Below are 26,112 nucleotides of genomic sequence, written 5' to 3'. Positions count from 1 at the left end.
TTTCAAAAAGCCATCATGGCTCTTGGTCAGTGCCCTTCCCAGAGCAAGTACTTCTTTCCCATGAGACAGAAAGAAGTGAGAGAAATCTCCTTTACTCTGCTGGTGAAGGAGCTCCTGTCCTTGCTGAGGTTCCTTTAACTAGTTAAGATACCATCTCAACCCAGTGCAGTGTTTCCAAAAACACAAGAAGACCTCTTGAAACAGACTGAGCCAACAGGCCAGTCCCAACTCATTTTCCCTTATAAGTATACAACGTGAAACAGCCCCAGCCCTGTTCTCATGGCCTTACATCATCCCTTCCCCTCCTCCCCAGGATGTCTTACTTCTGTACCCCTTTTTCATAGCAAAACTGATCTATGAACAGCAAGCTTGGAACAATAACAGGCAAATTACCCACATCAATTAAGACTAAAAAGCACAGCTGCCCCAGCTCTCCGTTACACAGCAGCAGAGATGGAGGTCTGTGACGGCACTGTGCAGGGAGGCCCCCATCGCCAAACAGTGCCTGCCTTGATTTCTCTCCCAGCCACGCAGCATGCACTGCCACCAGGCCAATGGCCACGGCAGAAAGAAAGGACCAGAACAAGTTGTCCAGAGAAACATATTTGTAGGACTGAAGTTCTACTATTACACAGGCATTTTATCTGACTTGTTTTAGAACTAGATGTTTAATAAACAAAAAAACAAACATACTCAATTCTTGCTATTACTTCAAAAGCCAGTTAAGACTTTGGTCCAAATTTAAGCATTCCTTGATTAAATAAATTAGGAAAGAACCTAGGGAAGAACTATCCACCCTCCCCAACTTAAGTCTTAAGTTGTACTGATAGGTCTTTTGCTAGTTTCACCACAAATCTGATGCAAATGCTCTTGCAAAAGGGACCTGGGACCAGCATAAGCCACCCAACACAAGAGCCTAATGCAATAGGACTGCTTTTTCAACACCCGCGTCTTCAATATGGGGTCTTTCAGCAACTTCAACCTAACGTGAACAGGCATAACAGCACCTAAAATGGGCATCTACTGGTGTATGCCGCAAGGAGGGGAAACAAAAAATCAAAAAGTAACACCCTTAATTAGAGCAGGAATATGGATGAATAATGTATGGCTCAAACCTTTACGACTGAAGCTTCATGCTAGCTGTAACCTTGTATGAAGTATTGCTGCCTCATACCCCAGCCCTGAAAACATGCAATCGAGTCTAATTTTTGTTTTCTGCTTACCAGCAGGCACAGAGACTCAATAAATAAGCTTGATGCAGGGTCTTTTTGCTCATCAAGCCGGGAACACCACTGCAGTCAGGATCCAGTAATGAAACCTAACTGTCTATACATTTTTTAACATTAGCAGGTGCTTCTGTAATCTGATTACAAAAAGCATGAGCTTTGCTGCCCAGAAACATTAAGGAAACAGTATTTTCGTAGCATTTCAGAGTGAGCAGTACTGCAATAAACAGGGAAGAGCAGCTTCTCCGAGCTCCCCGGTCTCAGCAGCAGCAGCGTTTTTTCAGTGGTCAGCTTTGTCCCGAGGACAAACCGTTCATTGTTTCAGCCACCTGAAACTGATGCGGCTCTGATTCATGCGGGGACGCGGCTCCTACTGCCGCCGCTGCCGGGGAGAAATGCACAGGGTTTCCCGCAGCAGGCAGCGAGCGCGGCCGGCCTGAGCCAATCAGGAGTGCCTGACTGAGATCGCACCAAAGTAGGTATTGAAAAAAAAACCCTCCAAAAAAAAAAAAAAAAAGAGAGAGAGAAAGAAAGAAAAACCCCACACTTCCTCCTCGCCAGCTCTGCTGGCCGCCCGCCCCCATCTGCTCCCTTGCAGGCCGCCTCCCCCCACGGGCTCCTCTCCCGCTTGCCCCACGGCAGGGCCATGGCCGCCCCACAGCCGCCCCCAGTGCCCCCCAACAGCTCCCCTGCCCCCCTCACGACCGCCTCTCTCCCTTTCAACCCCCCTTCCAGCAGCCCCAATCCTCTTTTTACCACACTGGCAGCCGCCCCCCGCCCTTTCCCTCACATCTCCCTCAGCCCCCATCCCCAACTCTCCACTCAGCACCTCCCCGCGCCACACCTTGGGGCAGGTAATCCCGCCCCACCTCGCAGAGGGGACGTCGCTATTGGACGGCCGGCGCGTGACCGCCGTCAATCAGCCGGCGGGCTCCCCCTGTGATTGGGCAGCTCAACTCCTCGACCAGGATGGGGGGGGGGGCACTTGTGGGTGCGTGGGTTACCCTCCCCCTCCCCCCCGGGTGCGGACGGCCACGCGCGTGCGCGCAAAGCCGGGTGGGGCGGGGGGAGGAGGGGTCCGGGGCGTTGCCACGCAGGGCTCCCACCATAGCAACCGCTTCCTCCTCCGGGCACGGCGGCCGTGACGTCGGCAGCGTTTCCGCCCGGCTCGCGCCCTCGCTGCTTCCCTTCCTGCTGCCGGAGCCCGCGCCGCGCCCAGCATCCGAGGGGAGCAGCTGCTGCCGCACCGCGCTCCGCCGCCCGCCGCGCCCCGCCGACACCATGGTAGGGAGCCGGGGGAGCGGGCCGTTAGGCTTCTCCCCTTCCCCCCTCCTCCGCCTTCATCCCCGGGGAAAGGGGGGAGGGTGGCCGTTGGTAGCGCCCGCCCGCCGCATCCCGGCCTGCCCACCGGCCGGCGCCGCCGCCTTGGCCAGCGGCACGATAGTATCGGGCCCCTCTTTCCTTCTGCTTCCCTCTCTCCCGTCCTTTCCGTTCGCCTTTGACTTGAGGCGGCGGATATGTTCCCCCCCCGCCCCCATCCCGCCATGAGGTGGCGGAAGGTTACTCCCCCCCTTGAGGCGATGGAACTGTCCTCTCCCCTTCGTCCTCCCCCCGTGAGGCGATGGTACGTTCCGCGCCGCACACAGGCGCTGGGGGCAGGCGCGTCCATTTCGTCCGCGGGGGGGGGGGGGGGGGGGGGCGGTGAGGAGAGCGAGTGAGGTGGGAAGAGCCGGGGGGAGGGGGGAGCGGGCGGAGGGGATGGCGGCGGCCGCCGCGGGGCGATGCGCGGCCCCTCCCCGTGCCGCAGGGCGCGGCCGGGGGGGGGGGGGGGGGCGGGGGAGGGCGGAGGCTCACCCCCCCAACGCGAGGGTTTGCGCGGGGACTGGGTCGCAGTCTGGCAGAAAGGCCGCGGGGTGGGGTGGGGGTAGTGGGAGCCCTCCCCCCGGGGCCGGGGGGCTGCCGCGCTCGGGAGGAAGCGGGGCCTCAGCCGCATCCGCCCCGACGGCCGGCCCCGGGCGGAAGCCATCTTCCCCAAAGCGGAGGGGTTTCGGGCCTGGCCTAGAAAACGGCGGCGGCTCCTCGGCGGCGCGGGGCGGCTGAGACGAGCACCCGTCCTCCCGCCAGTCGGGGCCTTGCTCCGCCGTCCCCGGTGCGCAGCCTCTCGGGGCCGGGCCGCCCTTAATCAGGCCCGGCTGGAGTCAGCAGTCCTGGTAGCAGACAAAAGGGGGGAAGCAAAACCGGCGGAAGGAGAACGTTAGTCGTACCAAACACGTTTTTGCAGCGGCTGCTCGAAGAAGCTTAAATTTTAAGGTACTTGCCGCAAGGGCTTGGGAGATTTTTTGTCTTGCGCCTCTGCACAGAGAAGATACAATGCTGGAAACGTTTTATCTATGATAGAATGCTGGAAACAGAGGAAACATAGAAGCGTATTAAAGATACACACTGACTTGCCCATTTTCTCTGACTTTCAAAAAAGTGCTAAGGGACTCCTATCATAGACCAAGTAGCTATTATGCTTCATGGTGGTTCATTTTCTGCTTGGTTTGCCTACCCTAAAAGCTTGCATCCCCATTTAACTCAGGCTACTGAGACTGACAAATTCACTTAAATTACTAGCTCATACAGTGTTAACTGCTGTCCTTTTAATGCTTCATTCATGCACAAGCACATGTCCAGTGGCAAATATTTGTATGTTTTGACACACTTGCCTTGGTTGTTTGCCTTTAGTAGAGGGGTTACATATTGGGGCCTTCCTATGGTATTTACCATTACTTTCTTGAACATATGGTATATCCAGTAAATAAACTTCTAGTCTGTATAGACCTGGCAGACAGGATGTGCTACTAATCTCCCTGCTTCCGTTAACACCTGAGTTGAAGCATCTATGGCTGGGCTGCAGCATGGAGCAGAGCTAATGGGAGTTGCAGACGAAGCTGCTAAAAGTCTGGCGAGACTTGCAGCTCTTGTTTAAAATAGGCTTGTCTGAACAAGCTAGCTACCACCTCTGCAGTACGCAAACCTAGTTTAGAATGACTACTCAGTGTGTCAGGCTTCATCTTGCTTAGGAACCAGAGAATTCCCCAGTCAGTCAAAACTAGTATTTCTCGTAGTGATCTCCTTTTTTGGAACAGGGTCTGGGTTGGCTTTTTTAAGATGCTTTCCAGTTGCTGCAAATTAACTTGCTTTTGGGCAAACAGTGCAGGCCTTCTGGCAAAGTACGGTAATACCAGCAGGAGGGCATCATTTGGTATCAAAAGAGCATTGGATTTCCTGCTTTTGTGTCCTGCCACAAGGTTCAGTTTCTTTGCTACTGGATTAGATGAGCCCATGGTCTTTGGAGGACCGTGCAAATTATTTTTCTTGGTTGTTAGTCAATACTATTCCCAAATCTGTGTAATTACAAGGTACATATGCCTCATATACAAGATGACAGCCTCATGACAATTGGTAGTGTGGGTGTCTGGCATGTTCCTGCTTGCCTTGTCAGAATATCGCTACCAAGAGGCTCCTGCTGGGAGCAAGGGCTGACCTAAGCGATCTCATGCGGGAGAACCTGCAGACAGCCAGAACTTGCATGTAAAGCTATTCAGAGCCTTTCGCTCGCCTGACTGTTCAGTATTCACAGCAATCTCCAGGGAGGATACTTCAGTACTGAGTATCAGGGATGCCTAAAACAGGCCTTCAAAGCCTGTTTTTAAGGGTGAGGTTTAAGCTTTAGGTTGCTGTAGGTGCCTGGAGGGCCACAAGAAAATTCTTAGACACTTGCGCTCATGATAGTTGATTTCTGTGTGCAATGTGTTTCTAAGAAGCTTTGCTTTCCTGCACAAGTTCTGTTGTGAACCAGCTTACGCCCATATTACCTTAAAAACCATGCATTTCAACACAGGAATGGGTACTACTCAAAACTTCTGCCCTACCAGTGGCTACCACAGTTCCTGTTTTCTAGCAGTGCTGCTAGGATTGCCTTTTGCGGGTATTGCTTGTGCTAACTACCTTGATAATTATATCATTATACTTCATGGTAGCTTGAAGAAGGTGATGATTTCCTCTTTGGCTGAAAGCTGAGGAAGTGACCTCCAGGAATTGAAGGGAGACTTTTTTTCTGGCCTTTTTTGTAATTGCTTTCTTACTAGTCTCTCCTTGTCTTGTCAATAACCTTTCTTATTGACAGGGGAAAAAACAAAAGCTGAATGGAGTGTTGATTCCTTCCCCCCCCCCCCCTCCAAAGAGACCAAAGAATGCAAAATAAAAAACTTGAGTCTAGCTGGCAAGATCTGCCTACAAGTGATATGCAAATTACTCTGTACTTCTTGCTGGTTTATGGTGTGCAAATAATGGCCTCTTACACAACAGCAGTAAAAAGGCAGTTAGTTATGTTTCCTGTCATGTTCCAGATCTGAATTGAAGCTTTGGACTCGTAAGATGCATAGGCTGCCTGGTGTAAATGGAGGTATCTGGCTGGTTGGCTGTAGGTAGTAGAGGGCGTGGGCCTATTGGGACTTGGGAGGTCACTGGTGTTCTCACACTGGTGCTGGTCCTTGGGGTGAAGTTAAACTAGGCATTCCATGCATTGCCTCCTTTCCTATTCAGTAAAGTGCAAGTGGTAATATCAGATGGGTTTTCTTGAGTGCTCAAATAACAGATTAAAAGCAAAGCTGTATTTAAGATGCTTGTATTTTTAACCAGCCACGTTTTCAGTCGGCTTGTTGGTCATAGCTGACACTTTTTCAGAGGCCTGATTTGGCAAAAATCTTTCCTCAGTCTGTCAGCTGCAGCCAGGCTATGTGACCTTCCCTCTCTGCTAGGTGCTCTCACAACTAACTTGGCTTAGTTTTCCCTTCAAGGTCTCAGTGCCGGTGATGTCCCAGGGTATTGCATGGCAACGTAAGGGACAGCTTTGCAAAGCTGCTCTCCAGAACAGTTGGGTGGTAAGAGGTTTAATTGAAAAAATATTTGTCGCAGAGATGCGCTATGACACATTACTGAGTCAGATGGAAATGCCACATGGTTACACAGGCAGTTCTGGCAGTTGCAGGAGATTTTTAAGGTAGATAGGAGGGATGGTATACCAAGCAGAGGGGAAACAAGGTGTTTGTTGAAGAAACTAAGAACCAAATACATGACGATAATGTGACTAGCAAACATGAAAGCGCAATGTTCTCAAGTCTGCCTTTGCAGTTAAACAAGGCATACTTCAATAAGTTCTTGGTGTAAAATTCTGGAAAAAATTGATGATGCTTTTCCAAGAAGCAAAAGTTTCCACTTGAGTAGCTGTGGGTAGTCCATGCTGGTGTATACAGTGCGTGTGCATGGTTCCCAAACAAAACAAGTCAAGAACTGGTTCTTGAAATGTCTCTGTAGATAACACATGCACAGGCACCACTATGGAGGGCTCTTAGGTTCTGATCACAGGGAAGAAAACCCACACTGTAAAATTATTGGTGCTTAAAAACAAATTTAGTCATTCAAACTTGTCTTGAGGCAAACTAAGACATTAGTTTAAAGTCTTCTTGGCCGTCTCACAGTTGAGGGAACAAAGACTTTTCTTAGGTAAAATATTTCAAATATTCAAGGAAAATACTGGAGTTCACAGCACTTCTGAACAAAAGAGAAGGCAAATTTCATTGCGTCAAAGTTGCATTTCAATGCAGGCTTGCTACAAATCCAGTTTATCAGGCGTCTGGCATGTGTCTCACTCCTGAAATGGCTTTCTGTATATGGGGATTTTCTTGAGAAAGCTTTGGATTATTCTTCAGTCTTCCCCCATTTAGATTAAATTTCAGTTGTAGAGTGCTTGCCAATGGAGGCAAAACATTGAAAGTTATTAGTGGAGGCAGCTGGGGACAGCTCTTGCAGTTGGAAGCGTGCTAGACAGAAGGCTCTCTCTTTGGGCTGCCCTGTGTAGGGACGGCATTCTGCTCTCACAAGACTTCTGCAGTGCTTTGCACTTAAGGCAGGAACGATGGCTTTGTGTAGGGAATAAGAGCTGCTGTGTTACTGCAGCACATGCTGACAAGGCATTTAATGCAACCATTACCTCATGTGCCTACAGCAGTCTATATGAAAATACAATGGGGATACTGGTATAAGTGCTCCAGAATAGTGTACGAGGTAACGCTGCCCACAAGACATGCCACTTTTGCAATAGTTGCACAGAGAGAACTAATTCTTTTGCCGATTTCCTCAGAGAAACTTACTCTGTCCATTCTTGCCTGAATGTCTCCCTGAATACGCTGTACTGGCATCATTTTCCCATCTCATAATTAGTTGGCTTGCCTCCTTGCTCCTGCCTAGTTTCAGTGAGGTTAACAGGCCCTGCTTTTAAGTTCCTTTACACTTATAGAAGCAAGCTGACTGCTTGAGTGTAGTCTTTGCTCTGCAGTTCTGTCCCGAGAGTGGTTTTAAGTTGATGTTGCCTGTTTTACAGGCTTGATCTGTCCCCTGCAACAAAACATCACCAGCTGATGCTCATGTATCGCACAAGTACCTGCAACATGTACTGCTTGATGAACAGCCGCTCATGTACCAGTCCAGAGCTGGATAACTGCTTTTGTGCTGAAAAAAGGAACAGAACCAGGCTAGCTCTTGTAGCCCTGAAGCATTCAGCCAGAATGCACAAAATAATAATGTATGTGCTATTGAATCATCTGAGCAGAGTGATACTGGGCTGAAGAGAGAAAATCCAGACTAACAAATAAACGTTTATTCTGTCATTACTGGCAGGGCGGAGGTTTCTCACCAGCTATTCTTCTGGACAAATCAGCAGAGACATGGTTAAAATGTCATTTGAGGACATCTATTTACAAGGGCGACGTTTCTTCTTGTTCCAGTGCTCTTAATGGTCATCCCATTGCAGCCACCTTACAACAGAAGCTGCCTAGGGTTTGGGGTTTTTTTTTCCTTTTTAAGTATGTTTACAAAGCCAGTTGTGGCTGGTGCAAGCCCAGGGTTGCAGAGGGAATCCTACAGTTACAAAAGTAGATCCTTTTCTTGGAAGCAAATAGTTGCACTGGGAGTTTATGGGTTCATTTCAATCCATACTGTGACACAGCTATAGGGTTTTCTGAGATGGACACAATGTGCATTGTCCCTAGCAATATAATGGCTGCTAATGTCAGCCTGTATGATGAATCCAGGGGTTGTACAGCAGCTGTGAAAAGGAGTACCAAAAGCTACTAACAGCCTTTTGCTTTGGAAAGCTAAAAAAATCCAGTTCTTACTGTTGACCCTTCAGCTTCTGCTCAGTCGCAGTTATCAGCTGCTGTTTAATGGTGAATTTTGAGTTTCCATACTAAATACTTTCAACATTTTTGGAATCTGAACTTGCCAGCAGTGCACAGTTTCTTTATAAGGAAACAACTTGTCTCCTGACTTGAGAGACACATTTCTGGCTGTCCAGTAGCATAGGCTTTTGACTTCAGTTTGCATCAACCTGCAGCTCCCTTGCTGCTGCTTGCTTCTGGCTCTCTGCTGAGCACTACCCTCTTCTTTCAAGTTAACTTCTTGGCAACGGGAATTGGTGCAGAGGAATTGGTTGTTTTGGTCTTGGAGCAAAGATCAGGAATTGACAAAGGTAGAGCTAGGTGATGTGAACTGCTTCTATGTGTTATTAGACTCATTCCCATGCTAGTTCAGGCTTTCTAAGCATTTTTGACTTAAAATCTTGAGGTTTTGTGACTAAAAACCAAGTCTTAGCACCTGCTGTTAGCTACTGAGGTGCCATGAGTTAGAAGGGTTCACTGGATTTGTCCTTAGTGAATAATGCAATAGTTCTAGTCGCTGCGCTATTTGCTTTATTAGGGCAACCTTGTATTATTTAGAGTGTTCCCAGAGAGCTCTTGCCTACACCAGCCACAGGGATGGGAGGACAAAGACCTTTATTCCTTGTGAGTTCTCAACCACACTCTGACAAAGTACAATCTCTCTGTCTGGAGGAGGTGACATAGGAATGAGTCGCTTTGAGTTGATGTTTGCACTTTGGCTCAAATTGATCCTGGAATAGGCTTTCTCCGCTTGCTTTCCTTGCCTTATTGGAGATACGCAGAAGGGTGGATGCCTGCCAGGCAGCTGAGGCACAGTGACTTATTCCCTGTTCTCCTATCCCAAAGTTAAGTGCAAGGGGTTCTGGATAGATTCCCCCTAATGGACAAGGCATGCATTGTAAATCTTGAGGGAGGTCCTGTTGTGTTTGAGTAAACCCCTAAAGAGCACTGTTCTTCATGCTAGGGAAAGGTTCTGTCTCTAATTCACTACTGTATGAGATTGCCATGACTAGTATTTGGGAGATCTAGATGCCAGACTCCATGGTAATAGATTCTGCCAGCTGTGCTACCTCTCTTAACTAGCAAAGCTATGCTAGCCATTAGAAGTTACAGAAAGAGAGATGGCAGTAGAGAAAGGGGAATCCAGGCTCATCTGAGGTCCTCTGCGGTGAACATTGGTCAAGGCTTTTAAAAGGAAAAAAAAGAAAAAAAAAAAAACCCAAGAACATGTTTTTTTCAGAACACTTCCACTCTGACAAGGTACAATGTCACCCCCATAATGAATCCATCAAGCACATGTTTCGGGGCTGAGCTTAAGGAAAAACAAAATGAAGAGCAACCCTTAGTCTTTTTCATTTGTTGTATCTTACATCGTGCTTTACCTGACTGTGTAGTTCTGCTGACTGTGCTTGTACCAGTGACATGTGGCAGTTTACACAGAGGGAGGAGGGCGGTTTTCCTTCTGAGATTATGAATTGCCATATCTGAGGAGAATGTCATTTGAAGACTGAAAACCAGCAGGGGAAGAAGTGTTAGAAAGGGATCTCACTGTTTATATTGCATGCAGCGTTTTGAACAGATAGATGAGTGTTGGACAGGCTTCAGTTTGGTCTTTATGGCTCTGGCCATGGTGTCGTTCCACGCTGGCCAGTATGGCTTCCCATACTAGCAGTATTTGCTATTGCTGCTTTTAAGCTCTCCAACTTTACTGCAGTCTTGAGAATAAAACTCAGATACAAATGTTTCTATCCTGCCACCTCTTTTTTTTTTTTTTTTTTTGTCTCATTCCCAAAAAAGCAGCAGTCTGAAAATGCAGTTCAGCCTCTTGTCATTCTTGCTAGGTCTTGTCCTCTTTATTCTGTGCAGCTGCCTTTAACATTAGATTGGTAGTGCTGCATCTGCACCTCCTATTAAAGCTAGCACAGGGGGATACCACTAAGTAACTAGAATGTCCTGTCAGACTTCAAGGCGGGGGGGGGCAGCTGTGTGGGTGGGAGGGGGATGAAGGTTGAGAAGGCAAACAGCTTGCTTTTAAAAATGGTGGAGGAACTGCTGGCAAGTAGACACTTTAACTGTTAGGCTTGCAACTTCTGCCCTTAAAACACTGAATTCAAAGCAACTCCTGAAAGTTGGCTCGTTCAGCTAAAAACTGTACCACTTACAGTCCCAGTACCCCACTACATCTCTCTTGATCTCTAAACCAAATCCATGTGACAAGTGTGGAATTTGGCCATGTTTTACCTCTGTTCCTAAAGCTGCTAGCAAGCATGCTAGGAAACTTTGAACAGAAGATCCTGGTGGACTTGATGGTCTAGCCAGCCTGAAGTGGGTAACAAAATTAAGCTGCTCTAATGCCAAAGGATCTGCCACAACTGAATCTCAGAGGACAGGGGGTGGACATGCATGTAAAACTACCCGAAACAGTGTTCTAATATAAGTAAGATTGTGCCTTCTTCAGAATAGTTTTGGTTTGGCAGCTGGATGTGGGCAGCATCAAGACTCCAGACTTCTTACTTGGCCTGGAAAAAGAGGGCCAGCAGCCTTTTCTCATGAGGCTCTTGGGCCACTGGTGACTCTTGCCAGTATCGGTTGTCTTCCAGCCTCAGATTTAAGGCAGTGCAGTAACGTAGTTGTGAAAATTTGCAGTGATAGCCCTGAAGGTCTTTGCTTCTGTCTTTGCAGGCATCTGGAGTACAAGTTGCTGATGAGGTATGCCGTATCTTCTATGACATGAAAGTGCGGAAGTGTTCTACGCCTGAGGAAATTAAGAAGAGGAAGAAGGCTGTCATCTTCTGCCTCAGTCCAGACAAAAAGTGCATTATTGTGGAAGAAGGCAAAGAGATTCTGGTGGGAGATGTCGGTGTGACAGTTACCGACCCTTTCAAGCACTTTGTGCAGATGCTTCCCGAGAAGGATTGCCGTTATGCCTTGTATGATGCAAGCTTTGAGACCAAGGAATCCAAAAAAGAAGAGCTGATGTTTTTCTTGTGGTAAGCAGTCTTCCCAACTCACTGATTCCTGACATGCAGTCCAAGCACTGTGGGTGAGGTCTCTGAGCATTTGTAGGCGGGCAAGATGGCAGGCTTGAAGTGAGCCAGACAGCCTGATGCCTGTGTTCTGAGCCGAGAGACATTTCACTCGTTCATAATTGGTAGGATACTGCTTCTGCCTATGCTGGGTAATAAATATCACTAATTGCACTCTTTTTGATGTATCCCACTAGGGCACCAGAACAAGCACCTCTCAAAAGTAAGATGATCTACGCAAGCTCCAAGGATGCAATCAAAAAGAAGTTTCAAGGTACGTAATGCAAACGGCGTGCTCCCAGAATGCTTACACAGCGAGGCTTAACCGTTGGCTACTTGGTTTGGGGTTTGGTTTTTTTTGAGATACTAGTGAAAGATGAGAACTTCACAGGTGAAATGCCCTGTGACAGAGCTAAAATGACTTCTGGCGAAAACTTGCACTGTCCGACTCTGAATTTTAGGGGCACTAGAACTGTGCTCAGGACAAGAGCAGGCTTTACAATGTGTGACACCATAGCTGTACTGTACAGAGCAGCACATCTGCACCCTGTATGGCTAGAAACCGTTAGATTCATAACACAGAGCTGGATTTTGTGCAGAGCTGCCCCTGTGGCAGAGGACTTTCGGCCCTGTGTCTGTTGAAATACACAATCTTAGAAACTTACTGTGCTGTAGTAGCAGTAATTAACAATTCACTTGATTTAGAGATGTGGTTGTGATTGCTTATTTTAAAAGCCATTGCATCTCCAAGTGGAGAAACAAAGCTCTGTTCAGCCTGTCAGGCACCATTAACCAAGGAGTAGACACCTTGCTGCAGCATTCAGAAATTTCACGCTAAGTCGGTCATTACGATGGCTTGTAGCCAGATAGCACTGCCCTCTCCTGCAATTCCTCATGCTGTGCTGGGCCAAAATCTTGCAGCGTGCAAGAGTGACGGAATTATTGTGCAGCAGTGCCAGCCTTCACAGGACAATCTGCCAGTGGATTAGCACTACCCAGAGAGACTGTTGTGTGCTGCACATATGGAAGTTGAAAAAAAGAGAAAAAAGAAACCCTGAAGAAAATCTGCTTTTTTCCACATAAGACAGGCTTGGGTTGGGCTCCCTGCCCTTCAGAAAAAGAAACCACTGTTGATTCCTTAGACCAGCAAAGCCTTTGTGGTCTCTACATCTCAGGTTCTCACCATTCTTTCACCCACCTGTCTAGAGCCAGCAGGAGCTGAGTCAGCCATCTTAGTGTGCTTGTGTGTATCTCCCTCACCTGCCATATCCAGGGTAGCACTAGAAACAGGAGATTTGCTCATAAGATAACCTTTCCATTGCAGGCTAACAGCCTGAGCACTGATCTAGTGAAAACTTTCTCTCTGATACTTCTATGTTGATGTTTGGTGTGTAGCCAGATGTCTCCTGTGACATATCAGGGGAAAACCCATCCAGATTCCTAAGCCAAGGCAGGACTTACCTGCTTGAGTGACCGGATTGCCTCTTCTAATATTACTACCAAGTATGTTTCTTTGATTACTAGCATGTGGAAATACTGCATTATTGAGTGTTTTGCCTCTTTTTTTAGGCATAAAGCATGAATGCCAAGCAAATGGGCCAGAGGACCTCAACCGAGCTTGCATTGCTGAGAAGCTAGGAGGCTCCCTAGTCGTAGCTTTTGAAGGAAGTCCCGTGTAGATGTCATACAGTGCCACAACTCTACAAGCATTCCATGTTTTAATATATCGGTTATGTAAAGCAACCATTCTAGGCAAGGGTTTCACTAACTGTAGGGAAGCTGTCTTGTAGAATAAAGTAGATTTTGGAGATGTAGCTCGTATGTACAAATGACCCTAAATAAATCAAATCTAAGGATTTATCTTGGTGTATTAATATTTGCATTGGTTGTTCAGCCCAATACTGTCCCTGATGGATTAACACTAAAGGTCTCCAAAAATTTTGGTCCAATGCAGCAGTGTATCATGGGATTAAAGGGGGTGGGGGGGGGAGGTGAGAACAATCTGGTTCCTGTTCTTACTTTTCTAAATTGCAACAAGCAAAATTCAGTCAGTCTTTTTGAGGCTACTGGCCAAATTGCCAAACTCAAAAACTTTTCCCCTGTAACTGTTTAATACAAAACTTTGAACCTGTAGTTAAAGTTAGGCTAAAGCAACCTGTTGGCACCAAAACTGGGTTAAATTCTTAGTGCTTGCAGTTGCAGAGCAGTACTATTAAAGGCTAATTCTGAAGTTAAATAGAGATAAAATAGACACATTTTCTGGAGAAATAGTCCTAATCCACTCTTGTAAACTCACAGTGCAGTAATAATATTTAAAGGTTCACTTTTTCTGTAGGTTCAGTTTTCTTGTTATGAAGTGTCTTGAGGTCTCTTCCAGCCTGAGTGATTCTATAAAAATTGCTTTTCTGTTGACATAGTTTAATTTAGAACTACCTTATTTTCTCTAATACACACTTACTAGCTGATCGGATGCTTCTGAGGCTTTTACAAATGCAGATTCTTATATCAGAGCTTTCCAGTTATGGGTAGTACAATGAGAAGGAACCACTTCTTAAAAAGTGGTAGTCTCAGCCCCAGTCTTTGGTCATTTGGTCCATTTGTCTATAATTACTATTGATTTAACTTAGTAGAACCAATCAGCCTGACTAATATGGCTTGATCTGGGCTTTTTGTCTGTTAACTTCTTTAATTCTGTAGAAATGCATGGAAATATCACCTACTAGAAAGTTTGATCTGAAATGCCTTTTGTATGGGGGGTAGAGAACATTCCTGTGCCAGCTACGGAGATCTTACAAGCTTCCATGTTTCACCAGTGGTTGATTAAAGCTGTTTCCTTTGTGTAATGTGTACATGGGAGTTGCATAGAGTTTTCCTGTATGTCTGTAGAGAAAAAGAAAAAAAAAAAAACCAAAACCCTTAGCCTCCAGTGCGTTACTGTGATATGTTCTGTGCGTGCCAAATTCCAATAGCCTAAATAAATGGGGTTTCCCTCCCCTGGGTCAGTGACTGATTCCTCTCCAGCCTCTGGATTAGCCCTCCTGTAGTGGGGCCGGTGTTGCTGGCTGAGCATGCTGGCCGGTGCCCTATGTAAGCTGGGCGCTAGGGAGCTGGTAACGCCTTCTGCAGCTACTGCCCTGTGCTGCTCACGGGGGAGAAAGGATGGGGGGAAGCAGGCTGGAAGGAAGAGCTGGTGGAGGCGGAGGGAGTTGGGGGAGGGGGGGGAGAGCAGGTTCATGTGTCCGAAGTGTGCTACCTTCCTTGGCCCTACACCGCTCTCACAGCTGCGTGACTGCCAGCCTGCTGCAGGCTTTAGCTCCCTAACAGCACCCGGTCTCTGCCTTTTAGGCTTTGGACCCAAATTTCTGTGGGTTGGGGACCTTCCTGGGAAATACCTCATATCTGCAGTCTGAGCAGGAGAAACCCAGCACATTGTCAGTTATTTTGTGCTGCTTTCCCTGTAAGAACTGAGGGAGCTTTCTCTGGCCAGCCCGATGAAGCCCAGGCGGTTACAGGCTGCCCCTTCCTCTGTGAGGTCTTGCCAGATGTGCAGGGACAGAAAGCTGTAGTGTCCCCGCAGCTTCTCAGCAGAGCTGTGTGCTGCGCTGGTTTATCTGCGGGGCCAGGGAAATAATGGTTCATTACCTAACTTGGCATGTGCCCTCTCTGGCTGTGCTGCATGGTTAAAACCTTTAATTAAAGGCAGGCATTGACTGCTTGCTCTAACTTGGCACCCACGTGGGTCACAGGGTTGAGAGCACAAGGTTTTCCAATGGCAAAGAGATCCACTGGAGTGAAGCTTTCTGATTTGGAGAAAAGCGAACCAACCTGGTTCCTGATGGTGCTTTTAGCCTGTGTTTCAGTCAGCTCTGAGCTTGCCCAAGTGGGTAATCATCCTCATAAACAGCTCCTTGCCTCGGTGTCTGCAGTACTGGTTTCTGTCCAAAGTCCAGGTTGAGATAAGGAAACTGGAGTGACGCAGCGGGAGTGGTGCTGCCTGGCAAACAAGGGGAACACCCAGCCAAGATACAGTGATACCTAGCACCTCCAGACTCCAGGCATCTTCAAAGAGATATAGAGCCCAGGTGACGCCATGGTGGACTTCTGCCTGGGGTTTCCTTCTTTGGTCAGAAAAGTGAGCAGCAGACCTTGCAAAGGTGGAAGGATGTGAGACCTGGGAGGTTGGAGGGCACTTCTCACAATGTGAAAGACTTCAGATCAGGGACTTGAGTACAAAGTGCCTTAATCCCAGGACTTTGAGGGATAAGAGGTCTGAGGTGTCACTTTGGGCCTTAGCTAGGTGTGGTCCCACAATTTAAGCTGATCTAAGAGGCTTTGGCTGCTTTTGGGACCCTCACAGCAAGTCCTGAGGTATTATACTGGCCTCTCTGGAAGATGACTACTGCACTCCAGGGCTGGCAGTAATTCTTAACCTTCAGAGCTATAATGCTTCAGGCTTGTCCGCCTCATGGAGTTAGTGGGCCAGACTTTACCGCCTCCCAAGGCTGATTGTCCTGCAGTTGGAGGGGCTGAAAAGCACGGGAAGATGTTTCCTCTTGTGACTGTTTCAAATCCTTTCAGTTAAGGTTTTGCCCAAATCACTCAGACCTTGTGAAAAGGCAAGGCAAGCAGGGAGAGAAAAAATGAGGAATGCTTTCTATAGCTTGGCTGGTTGCTGGGGGGAGAAATTACTTTCTAACAGGACTACATGAAGAAAAAGGTGAAGGGGTTCAGATGATAAACACAGCTCAGAGCCACTCAAGCTCCGCAGGACTGCAGCCCAGGTCGTGCAGCTTGGCTGCAGAGCAAGAGCAGAGCTGCTAGAAACCACTTCAAGTCCATGTGTAGGCAAGGGTTTCCCAAAAGGCATTTTTGTCCATTGCTCTAGGGAGAAGATGAGGATGGGAGTTGGAGACTGGTAACTGAGGCCTGAGTGTGAGCAGCAGTTAATATAAACATAATTTACCTGCTCAGCAAAGGTGAACTTGAGTGTCTAAGCTTGATAAGCCCACGTACCCAGGCTGAAAGGTAACGGCAGCCATGGCTGGAATCAGCAGAAGGATCCAGCTTTCCCATCCAAAATCACCCCAGCTGAGCGATTGGTTGATCTTAATCAATAAAGTACCTGCCTGCAGCACCCTGGTGCCCGGCTGCCAATCGATTATACTACCCTGACTCAGCCACGGGCTGACAAGTAACAAGCTGACAGTGTGGCCTGCCTGGAGGAAAGGACATAACCCTCAGCGAAGCCCACGCCACCCAGTGAGCGTGCACATTGCACAGTCCCACCAGCTCCTGGGAGAGCAGAGGCTGGCCAGTCCTCAACCCTGCATGCCGATGGGCAAGGCTTGGGTTTCTCCTAGCCCCTTGGGATGTCCTTCCCCTTCAACTACAGTGCCGAGGGAAGTGAAAATTCCAGCGGTACCACTCCAGGTATCAAAAATTAAGACAAATGTCTTTCCCCAAAGAGATATGTTTTTTTCCGCTTTGCTTAACAAGATCAGCTTCTCTTTTTTTTTTTCCTGAAACATCCAGCTCGGCGATGTGTCCTGGAAGGGCACCACATCCCACCATGCTGGGGACACCGAATCTGCTCTTGCGCAGCTTTTAGAGCCACATCAGCGCCTCCCTGCCCCATAGCACACTTGGGACACCGGCCACCCTCCTTATGTTGGCTGTTTTGGGGGCTTTGTTACTGCTCGTGTGTTAACACTTGGGTATCCACTCTGTTTTGCACAAGAGCTCACAATGAAGGAAATCAGTGTTGCAAAAGCAAAAAACTGAAAAACCAAAGGATTGCATCACTTCACTGCACCTGCTGCTCTGGGGCCCCTCCCACCGACAGCTCTCTGGGGGTGACAGCCCCGCTGATATGCTCAACAGCTCACTTCGGCGTATCTCCAGGCGTTCCCTCAATTTGAGGCTCTTTCTTAAAAGCCAAAAGGTGACAGCAAGAGGTGATGCTGACAGTATTGAGGTTGCCAGCGGTCCTTGGTTCATGAGGTCCTCCACATGTGCCACAAAGTCCAGCAAGAGAAACCGAAGGCTAATCATGGCTGTGGGGAAAAGGTCTGCTTACCGAGATTGTCTCTCCATCGTGGGGAGACAGATCTGCCGCCGATCTGCATGAAGCAGCCCTCATAGAACAGGGCTGGAGGTGGTGGGCAGCAGCAGCAGGACTTGCAACGAGTTTGTGGGGGTCTCAGCTGCCATGCAAGGGGCTGGGGGGGCCAGCACCCTCCCGCCAGCTGTGTGAGCTTCATCCTGCAAGGTACTGCAGGCAGCGAGCAATGGAGGGGTGCCACCGAGCCACCCAGCAAATCTGGGGAGGGGGATTGGGGGGGGTGGTGGGGTTTGGCCCTCCTGCTTTTGGCTTAGCCCATTTTTGCAATGAGCGTTGATGGGCTCAGCACTGATGTGTGCCCCGACTTTTAGGTGCAGCTGCCCTTGCTCAGCCTCAGTCAGCAAAGCCCCAGGAAGCACCAAATTAAGGGGTGCTTTCGGACGAGGGTGGGAGGCAGGTTGGGTTGGGGTGGCTCGCAGCTTGCCATTTCCTTGCCCAGAATTCAGCAGGACCCCCTTTTCTTGCTTGGTCAAAGATGGGTCCCATTTCCCCGCGCCTCCCCCCCCCCCCCCCCCCCCCCCCCCCCCCCCCATGATTTGCACACCCCTTCACCATCACGGCCCCAAAAGCCACAGTGCCAGGGGTGGACAGGACACACGTCCGCCCAGTCCTGCCTGCATGGAATCTTTGGTGCCCAACACAGCAGTTGAGCGCACACCGCCTTCCCCGGGAACAAAATGGAGGCGGGTCTGTCCCTCATCCCCCTTCCCAGCCTTGGCGCCTCGCACCCCCCGGAGGGACCGAGCGCTTTGGGGGCGTTTTTTGCCCCCCTTCTCTCAAATCCCGCTGATGTCAGCGCCGGGCTCAGCAGCTTTATTGTGGGGAGACAGGCACCAAGCCGTCACGTGGCCTCTGCCATTTCCTAAGAAACCGGCTTGGGGAAAACAAAAAAAAAAAAAAAAAAGGGAAAAAAAAGAAGAAAAAACAAAGAAAAAGAAAAGGGGGAGGGGAGAGGAAACCCCCCCCCAAATAAAAAGGAAAGCCCCAAGAAGGGAAGGGCTGAAGAGCCCGGCAGCGCCCGAGGACCATCACCTCGGACATACCCGAGGGGAGCGCCGAGGTTTCGGCAGCCAGGAGGGGCGGCAGGGAGCAGCCGGCCCCGCCGCCGCGACACCCCCCGGCCCCGGCGACCGGGGAGCGCCCGCCCCGTGCGGGGAGCTCGGCCGGCAGCGCCGGCGTGGAAACGCGGAGCTGGAAGGGAACGTTCCTCTGCTTTGCTGATATTGGAGGAAAAAACAGAGGGGGAAGGCTCTTGCAGCACAGCAAGTTGCGGGGAGAATAAAGGATTTGCTGCCGGCCAAAGCAGGGTCCTCCTTCAGTGACCCCAAAGAGCTGCCGGGCCGGAAAACTTTAAAAAAAAAAAAACAAAAAACAAAAAACCAAAAAACCCAGCCAAACAGAAAAAGCAAGGACAAGCTCTTTTCACTACGTCATTTTAATTGCATCGACACCCAGAAATACACAAAAGGATACGTGCCAAGAGCCACCCATCAAAGAGAGGCTTCCTTCCATGGTGGGTCTTACTTTCACACTTCTTTCACTCAAAAAAAAAAAAAAAAAAAAGAGAAAAAATATATAATAAGAATTGCACCGGTTGATGTACAAACACAGTCTTCCCTTTTCACACATTCGTAGCTTCTGCCACAACAGGAGGGTGAAGCCCTGATGCCCACCCTGACGCGGCTGGAGTGGCTCCCTGGGGAACAAACGGCTGTATAAAACAGTATGAAGGTTTTCTTACAAACGTATGCCTGCAGTGTTTACTGGTTGGGGTTTTTGTACTTTTTTTTAAAAGTTTCAAAACTAGGTTTTGGGTCACTAATGGCTTGTATCTTTTATCTACAGTAAATTCAGCATATATTTTTATTTTTAGGAATGTGTAAGGCATTTTGGTAAGTTGAACAGTAAGGTCTAGGTCACAGACTCATCAAACTGAAGTCCCTTCCTTCGAACTGTCCTCTTCCCCCTGGAGAAGGAAAACAGAGGTGGGTTACACAGCTGGGTCTGAACCTTATTCTCACGGCAGCTCAAGCATCAACACATTTCACAGATGGGCCAGGTCCTGCCTTCTGGGCAGGGAGAACCATGACCACTATCTTGTGTGGTCCCAGGACTTCCCAAAAGCCACCCAGATGGTTTCTGGCAGCAAGTGCCACCTTGCCTCCGGTTTTAAACCACTGCCTGACGTGCGCTTCCCCCCAGCCTCCGCTGGTGTCAAGGAGAGGGATGGCCATGGCCACCACAAGTACCGTTTCCTGAAGCTGTTCTTTCAACTTCTTCACCGTTTCTCTCTCTTTGGCCAGTTGGTCCTGGGTAACCTTCAGTAGCTCCTGTAGTTTGGTTGCTGCCTGGCCCAGGTCCTTTGTTAATTTTTTTTCTTTTTCAAGTCTTTCCTACACGGGAGTCAAAAGAAGGCATCTGCCTGAGCCTCCCTTTGCCTTCTGGTGACCTTCCCCATCCAAAACACCTCAGGTCACCTTGGGTCTGCACTGAGCCACCTCAGTGGCCACAAGCCAGAGAAGCACCCAGCTCTTTCCTCACCGGAGGGGCCAGGCATCATCCCACCAGCTACAGCTCACCTTGGCTCCCCAGAGATGCCATGGGCTCAGACCTCAAGGAAGCAACACGGTTTCCCAATCCATCAAAAGCCCAGCCTGTGAGAGCGTTTGCTCAGAGCCTCACCCTTTCCTTGGCCAACATGGATGAAGTGGCTGTCACTTGCACCCCACTGTCCTTCAGCCATGTTGGAGCTCACAGCCAGCCCCGGGCAGGGAGCTACCTACAGGGGAATCATCTGCCTTGCCCCACCATCCCCAAGAATGACAAATCATGGTCTCAGTCCTGCTTGGACACAGCTTTTGCTGTCTTGCATGAGAGCAGGGCAGCCAAATCACCTTGAGATGCTGGGCCTCTTCCATGTCTGAAGCTGCTGCATTTTCAGCCAGTCTCAGCTTTTCCAGCTCTGCTTGCAAACTGCATGCTGAGCTCTGGGCCTGGAAGAGGGATACACACTCAATAAGCACACGAGCTAACAGCAGCAGGCACCTCCTGCCCCGTACAGCCCCTGGTGCCCAGTGGGTCTGCCTGTGGTGAAGTTAGGTTATACAGCCGCTGCCGGATGGTTGGGTGCCAAATGCAATGCATTGCTTTTGCTGATCCAGCTTCCACCAGGAATATGGCATTTCTCACCAGAAGCACCATGGAGCCCAGCTAAAGCCCTTAACCCTCAGGGAAAGAGCTGGCAAAAAACATGGGGGGACTGAGAGAGGAGCAATTTGAGGGGCCAGCAATGCCACGTGGCTTTAGCACAACTGCTGCAGGAAGTTCTTCAGATGTCTGAGGGAATGCAGCAATGTCTGAGATGTGGACAAGGATGGGGAAAAACCTTCAAATTAATTCTTGGGCTTCATTAGCAGCCAAGAATCCATAAAGGCTTTGCAAACCCTTGTATCCTTCTTGCCTGCACCTACCTCCTCCAGCTCCAGTGCCAGCTTTTGCCGCAGCACTTGCTCCTTCTCCACCAGCGTTTCATTTTGCTCCAGCTGGGTTTTCAACTGTGTTGAGAAAAGGGGAAAACACCCAGAAATAAAATTTTAAAAAAGGCCCAAGCGCGGGGACATTGCCAAGAAAGCTGGGCTAGACAGAAGAAATGAAAACTGCAGCTTTCCTCAGGGTACCAAAGGGCCACAGGTAGCAGCATTCCCTCTCCACACAGAAGCCAGGAGGATGCTGAAGGCGAGCCCAGGGCTTGGCTTTGCATTGACAAATTTTGCCTGCTCCTCAGGCAGCGCCAGCTGGGACTTGGGATGAGAGACAGACACCCCATAGTGGAAGACATGCCTAGCAGGTCCCCGTGCCCAGGAGAAGGCTCCACACTTAACAGGATTAAAGGAGAGACAGAGCCCGGATCATGGCAGCACCACCACCGGTGGTGGTAGCCGGAAAGGGAGCAGCCGCTGCTAATGCCCTCAGCCCGGCTCCAGCAAGGTTTACGGAGCCTCTGTAATCCTAATCCCCACCGGCTGGGAAGGGATCCCGGCACAGCTCTGTCAGGGTGTCCCCTTCCTCCGAGGAGACCCAAGCCCTGAACGCAACAGGGCATCATTGTGTGGCAATGTTGGCCCAAGGGCTTTCAGCATCCCCTGCATGCCTCCCCCAAAATCCTACCAGCCTGATGTCGTGATGGAGGGCTCCCAAGGGGAACAGACTGGTGAAAGCCATCTGGTAATGTGTTCCCAGTGGGAATAGGATGCATGGTTTAAGGGACAGGGGGCTGGCTTCCCCCCAACACACAGGACAGGAGACGACACAGCCACGATAGCCCTGAGCAAAGCCACGTGTGGTTCTCCATGCGGTTAGAGATGGTGAGACAGGACAAGGGACATGGTTAAGGGCCAGTGCCTCCATGGGCAGTGGTCTCACCACCCTAACCTCGAGGGGCGCAGGCTCGCTTGGGTCAGCTTGTAACCCCACTACTTCTCCATCCTGTACGTGGCTCTTCATCTCACTCAGCTGCTGCCTGACCTGGAAGGAGGACCAGCAAGCCCAGCTCAGTTACACATCCCCACACCACAGCCATTACAAGACCCACAAGGACCTATAGATAAAGTTTGCTGGCTTTTTTGCTTGCACATGAATGTGAAATGTTTGGGAAACCACCTCTGTTTCTGCTAGATACAAGACAGTGGTACCTAGCCTGGGCAGCTTGAGGCACGACAGCTCCTAGGGGTGCAAAGTCCATGCTCCCACCTCGTTTGCTCTCCTTTGATCACTCAGCACCTTTGTTTAAAGCCACTGCTGAGGGTTTGCAGTAACATAGTTGAGGTGTTAAATAAAAGCAATTGAGGCAGGGGGGCAGGTCCCATTTTGCCATCAATCACAGCTGGGATGGCTGCAGAAGCAGGTACCTGAACACCACCACACCCATGCACTGATTTAACTCCCTCCCACTCCATCTACCAGAGCTTCATCCTGCATCACAGCAGCACCAGCAGTCAAGCTGCAAGCTAAGAGCGTGCCTTGGCCAGAAGAAAGGGAAGGTTGCTGGATGAACATGAATGTGTTCAACGCTTACGACCACCTGCCCACCTAATGAGATTAAGGCTAACGATGACCCCATGCCACGTTCCCTTGAGAGCAAGGGGCTGCATTGGTGAGCTGGATGGTAGTGGCTGTAAGGCTGGGAAGACCCATAGCACCCAAGGGAAACTGTACTCCTGGCTCGCTCGGCTCTGAGCGGCTCTGCAAGCCAGCAGCACCGCTGAGGATTTTAAAAACAATCTCATGAGCTTCTCACAATCAAAGAATGGATTTAAGAACAAAAACCCTCATGGTTTTGGCAGGTCTGTTAGCTCTCCTGGCCCTGTATCCCAGTCCTCTCCCTCACTTACCTGCAGAAACCTAGCCCCATCCTTAATCGCCACAAGCGACCCCTACACACAGGCTGCAAAGCCTCAGTCCTCTCATCTGGAGCTGGATGGATGAATACTTAAAGCACTCAAACCCCTGCCCCAGGGTTGTGTTGGGTTAACCAGTGTCCAGTGGTGGGGCAGCTTGGTTTTTCTGCGACAAGCAAGCCTTGCTGCTCTCCCTTCCTTCCCACCCCCATCACAGGAGGAAAGGCAGGCAAACAAGAATCTCCTCCTGGGTCTCAAACATCCCCTCTGAAAGCTGGATCAGTCTCGTGCCTGGCAGCACCTGATTTCCCCTTGCGCTGGCTGTACCTTCTTCCCCTCCCTGAACCCACGGGGAGGATGCCAGCCCGACAGCTGGGTCTGCAAACCCAGGCAGAGCAGCGAGGTCCCAGCAGGGCAGCTCCAGGGGTCCCCCCTTACCAGGGCCAGCTCCTTGCTCTGCTTCTGTGTTTCCATCTTTGCTGCCTCCAGCTGCTCCTGGGACTCTGACAAGAGCTGCCTCAACTGATGAGGAGGAACAAAAAGAAAGAAAAAAGTCCATTTATGCACTTGGGTTTGGAGCCCTTTGGCCTAAGGAAGCATTTTTAGGATGCAACATCTTCCCGGAGAGGTCATGATGGCATCACTTGCTAACCTGCCTGCTGATGCCTGCTCAGAGAGATGTCCATGAGACAGCTCTGTCTCACCTGAGCCACAGAAATCCCACAGGCCACTGAGGACCAGTGGACAGCATCTCCATACAGATCTCCCTGTCCCATCACCTTGTCAACAGATCTCCTGACTTTAGGTGTCTACAACACAGACTGGAGCAAATACCTCCATCTGTTTTCTCCTGCTTTGCAAAGCTGCAGATCCCTGGGGCACTCCCCAAATCCCCAAAATACAGACAGGTGGTGAGTCTGGCTTAGAAGAAAGAAGTGTTTAAGAAGGTAACAGCCACCGCACTTACAACTTCAACTTCTTTTGTGTAGTTTTGGCGTTCGGAGCTGGCTGTCTGCAAATGATTTTCCAGTTGTGTTTCCAGAAGAGAGGTGTATTCCTTTAGCTGGATTAAAAGGGAAGAAAGCAAGAGGGCGTTGATTGTCTGAGGTCCAACATATCCCAAACATCCCATGGTTCAAGCCTGTCTTCCCCAGGGCAAGTCAGGAGATGGGTCCCAACTCAGCCCAAGCACAGCACGCATCCATCTGGCATCTGCGTGGGGACTTTTCCTCTACCCAAAAACCCCTTACCTGATCTGTGCTCTGAAGATCTGCTTTCAATTTCTCCACCATGTCTTCAAGGGATTTCAGCTGGAGTTGTGACTAAGCCAGAAAGATCAGAGAAGGTCAGTGAATGGCTTCTCATGTGGACATTGAGCATCTTTCGTTCAACCAAAGACCGGCCAGTGTTTTACTCCCACCTCTCCCACTTCATCCTCTACCCAAGTGCAGAAGAGACCTGATGCCAAAGCGGAGCTCCACAGCCTGCCGGGCCAGAGCTCCTCTTCCCAAGGAGGGCAAGTCCAACAAGCCCAGGCCATAAATCGTGAAACAAGGTAACTGCTTTTGCCTGCAGGACTTCAGCTGGCTACAGTCAGCTTTCAACACCGGAGAAACTGGCACCAGACCTGGTGCAAGCTTCCTACTGAAAGGGCCTTTGGTCTGGAAGCAGCAAGGTACTTTCCAATGAGGTGTCATGGGCTTTGCTATTAAGAGAAGCAGATCTATCAGCAAAAGTACTGGGTTTGCATTTAAACCTGGACTGATTTTTGAAGAGGACACCACAGCTGCTGAATTTTTTGGAAAGGAGGAATTCACCTCTTCTCCACAGAGAGGCAGGACTGCTCTTGGGACCTGCCCTAGCCACCAGACGTTCATTCCATCACGCACACCCTGCTGCCACCACACTACCAGCAGCCACGTCATTCCCAGTGCAATCCTACACCAGCCCTCAGCAGCACTGGTGCTGCAGGAGCCACCAAGGGGCTAACAAATCAAAGATCTCTTGTACAAGAGCTCCCCCACCTCCCTGCAGCCCCAGTTAACTTCAACACCCCGTGTGATGGATGGGGAGCAGCCAGGCTGTGGAAAGTACTTTCATTTCAGTTCTGCGTTCAAGAGGGAGGAGATAACTTAAGTCCACTTGCAGAAAAGGCAAAGCTAGCCAAGTTTTCCTAGACTCCAGCTAAGTCACGAGAGCTCATGAACCACGCTCCCCACCAAACTCCTGAGCAACAACAGCTCTCTGGCAGCTGCTGGCTGGCTTTTTAACTAGCAAGAGCGGTACCCAGAGCTAGACAGACAGTTGGACCCAAAACTATGTGCAGTACGTGGCTTGGACCTCAGTTCCTTTCTGAAGGCTCAGCGAACGCCAGGGTCAATCCAGGTTTTGAGAGCAAGCCAAGTTCTTCTGAAAATGGGAGTCCAAGAGCCCTGCACGTGCTCTCCTCCTGTCAAGCCAGCACCTACTAGGAGGGCTCAGCCAGATTTCCAAGAATCAGAGCTTGGATTACTGAAGCAGTGACATGGTTTCCCAGCTAGCTGCAGCCGTTCCTCCAGCTCCACTGGCAGGGTCTAGGCACACATCAGGCAGGGAGGTGGGATCCAGGAGGAGAGAGGCTTAGCTCCTATGTGAGGTGGGCTTCTTGTCTGCCTGCTTGGTGACAGGAGGGGTGGATTTTGGGAGAAGAGAAAGTCCCTATGTCTCAGATTTCAGTTAGGGTCACCATCTGATTTATAGCAAATAGCCTCTCTGCTCCTGTGAGTCCAGCTCCACAAGCCTTTGCACACAAGGAACAAACCCAAGTGTGCCCCATACACGCACCTTTTGGAGTTCCTCTTCAGACGCCTTAAGCTTTGCTTTCCACACCTGCTCCTCCTCCTCCACGCTCTTCTGCAGGTTTCGCAGCATCCCCTCCTGTTGGCAAAGCCTCAGCTGAGCCCAAACCTCCTCCAGCTCTCCCACACTGAGAGCTATCAGGGCAGGAAGCCCTGGCATACACAACGCCTCTCCAAGGATTTGGGCTAAAGCACAGGTGACAGAATTAGGTGCCCCAGGTGGGTCTAGGGGCTCCTGGTTCCC

At 49.8% G+C, this 26,112-nt stretch overlaps 2 protein-coding genes across 6 annotated transcripts in view; one reads left to right on the top strand and one right to left on the bottom strand.

The window, feature by feature from the left end:
- Nucleotides 1–2,468: 2,468 nt before the first annotated feature.
- DSTN (destrin, actin depolymerizing factor) lies at nt 2,469–14,433 on the top strand. Its single transcript, XM_086460733.1, has 4 exons — nt 2,469–2,510; nt 11,171–11,478; nt 11,712–11,788; nt 13,084–14,433. Exons 1-4 carry the CDS (start codon nt 2,508–2,510, stop codon nt 13,191–13,193), a joined length of 498 nt encoding a protein of 165 aa, XP_086316859.1. The 5' UTR covers nt 2,469–2,507; the 3' UTR covers nt 13,194–14,433.
- Nucleotides 14,434–19,562: 5,129 nt separating this feature from the next.
- The window catches only part of RRBP1 (ribosome binding protein 1), a 28,359-nt gene continuing 21,809 nt past the window's right edge, over nt 19,563–26,112 (bottom strand). For 2 of the 5 annotated variants that reach the window (XM_009955970.2, XM_086460729.1), the window contains exons 15-23: nt 25,855–25,947; nt 24,282–24,353; nt 23,999–24,094; nt 23,470–23,553; nt 22,067–22,159; nt 21,106–21,189; nt 20,530–20,628; nt 19,885–20,028; nt 19,563–19,601 (exon numbers count right to left, since the gene is read on the bottom strand). In XM_009955970.2, coding sequence (XP_009954272.1) covers nt 19,563–19,601; nt 19,885–20,028; nt 20,530–20,628; nt 21,106–21,189; nt 22,067–22,159; nt 23,470–23,553; nt 23,999–24,094; nt 24,282–24,353; nt 25,855–25,947 — 804 coding nt within the window. The remainder of the gene's footprint in view (nt 19,602–19,884; nt 20,029–20,529; nt 20,629–21,105; nt 21,190–22,066; nt 22,160–23,469; nt 23,554–23,998; nt 24,095–24,281; nt 24,354–25,854; nt 25,948–26,112) is intronic. The other 3 variants (XM_086460730.1, XM_086460731.1, XM_086460732.1) reach the window with 2 other exon arrangements.

This window comes from Leptosomus discolor, chromosome 2 (assembly GCF_034619465.1).
Source record: "Leptosomus discolor isolate bLepDis1 chromosome 2, bLepDis1.hap2, whole genome shotgun sequence".
NCBI lineage: Eukaryota > Metazoa > Chordata > Aves > Leptosomiformes > Leptosomidae > Leptosomus > Leptosomus discolor.
Note: the sequence above shows the minus strand (reverse complement) of the source record. Positions and strands in the feature narration are given on the sequence as shown.

What these genes read in the sequence shown, in the direction of transcription:
- DSTN (XM_086460733.1), top strand. An exon ending in GAGCTGATGTTTTTCTTGTG is followed by an intron (nt 11,479 to 11,711) that starts GTAAGCAGTCTT and finishes GTATCCCACTAG; the next exon opens with GGCACCAGAACAAGCACCTC. An exon ending in AATCAAAAAGAAGTTTCAAG is followed by an intron (nt 11,789 to 13,083) that starts GTACGTAATGCA and finishes CTCTTTTTTTAG; the next exon opens with GCATAAAGCATGAATGCCAA.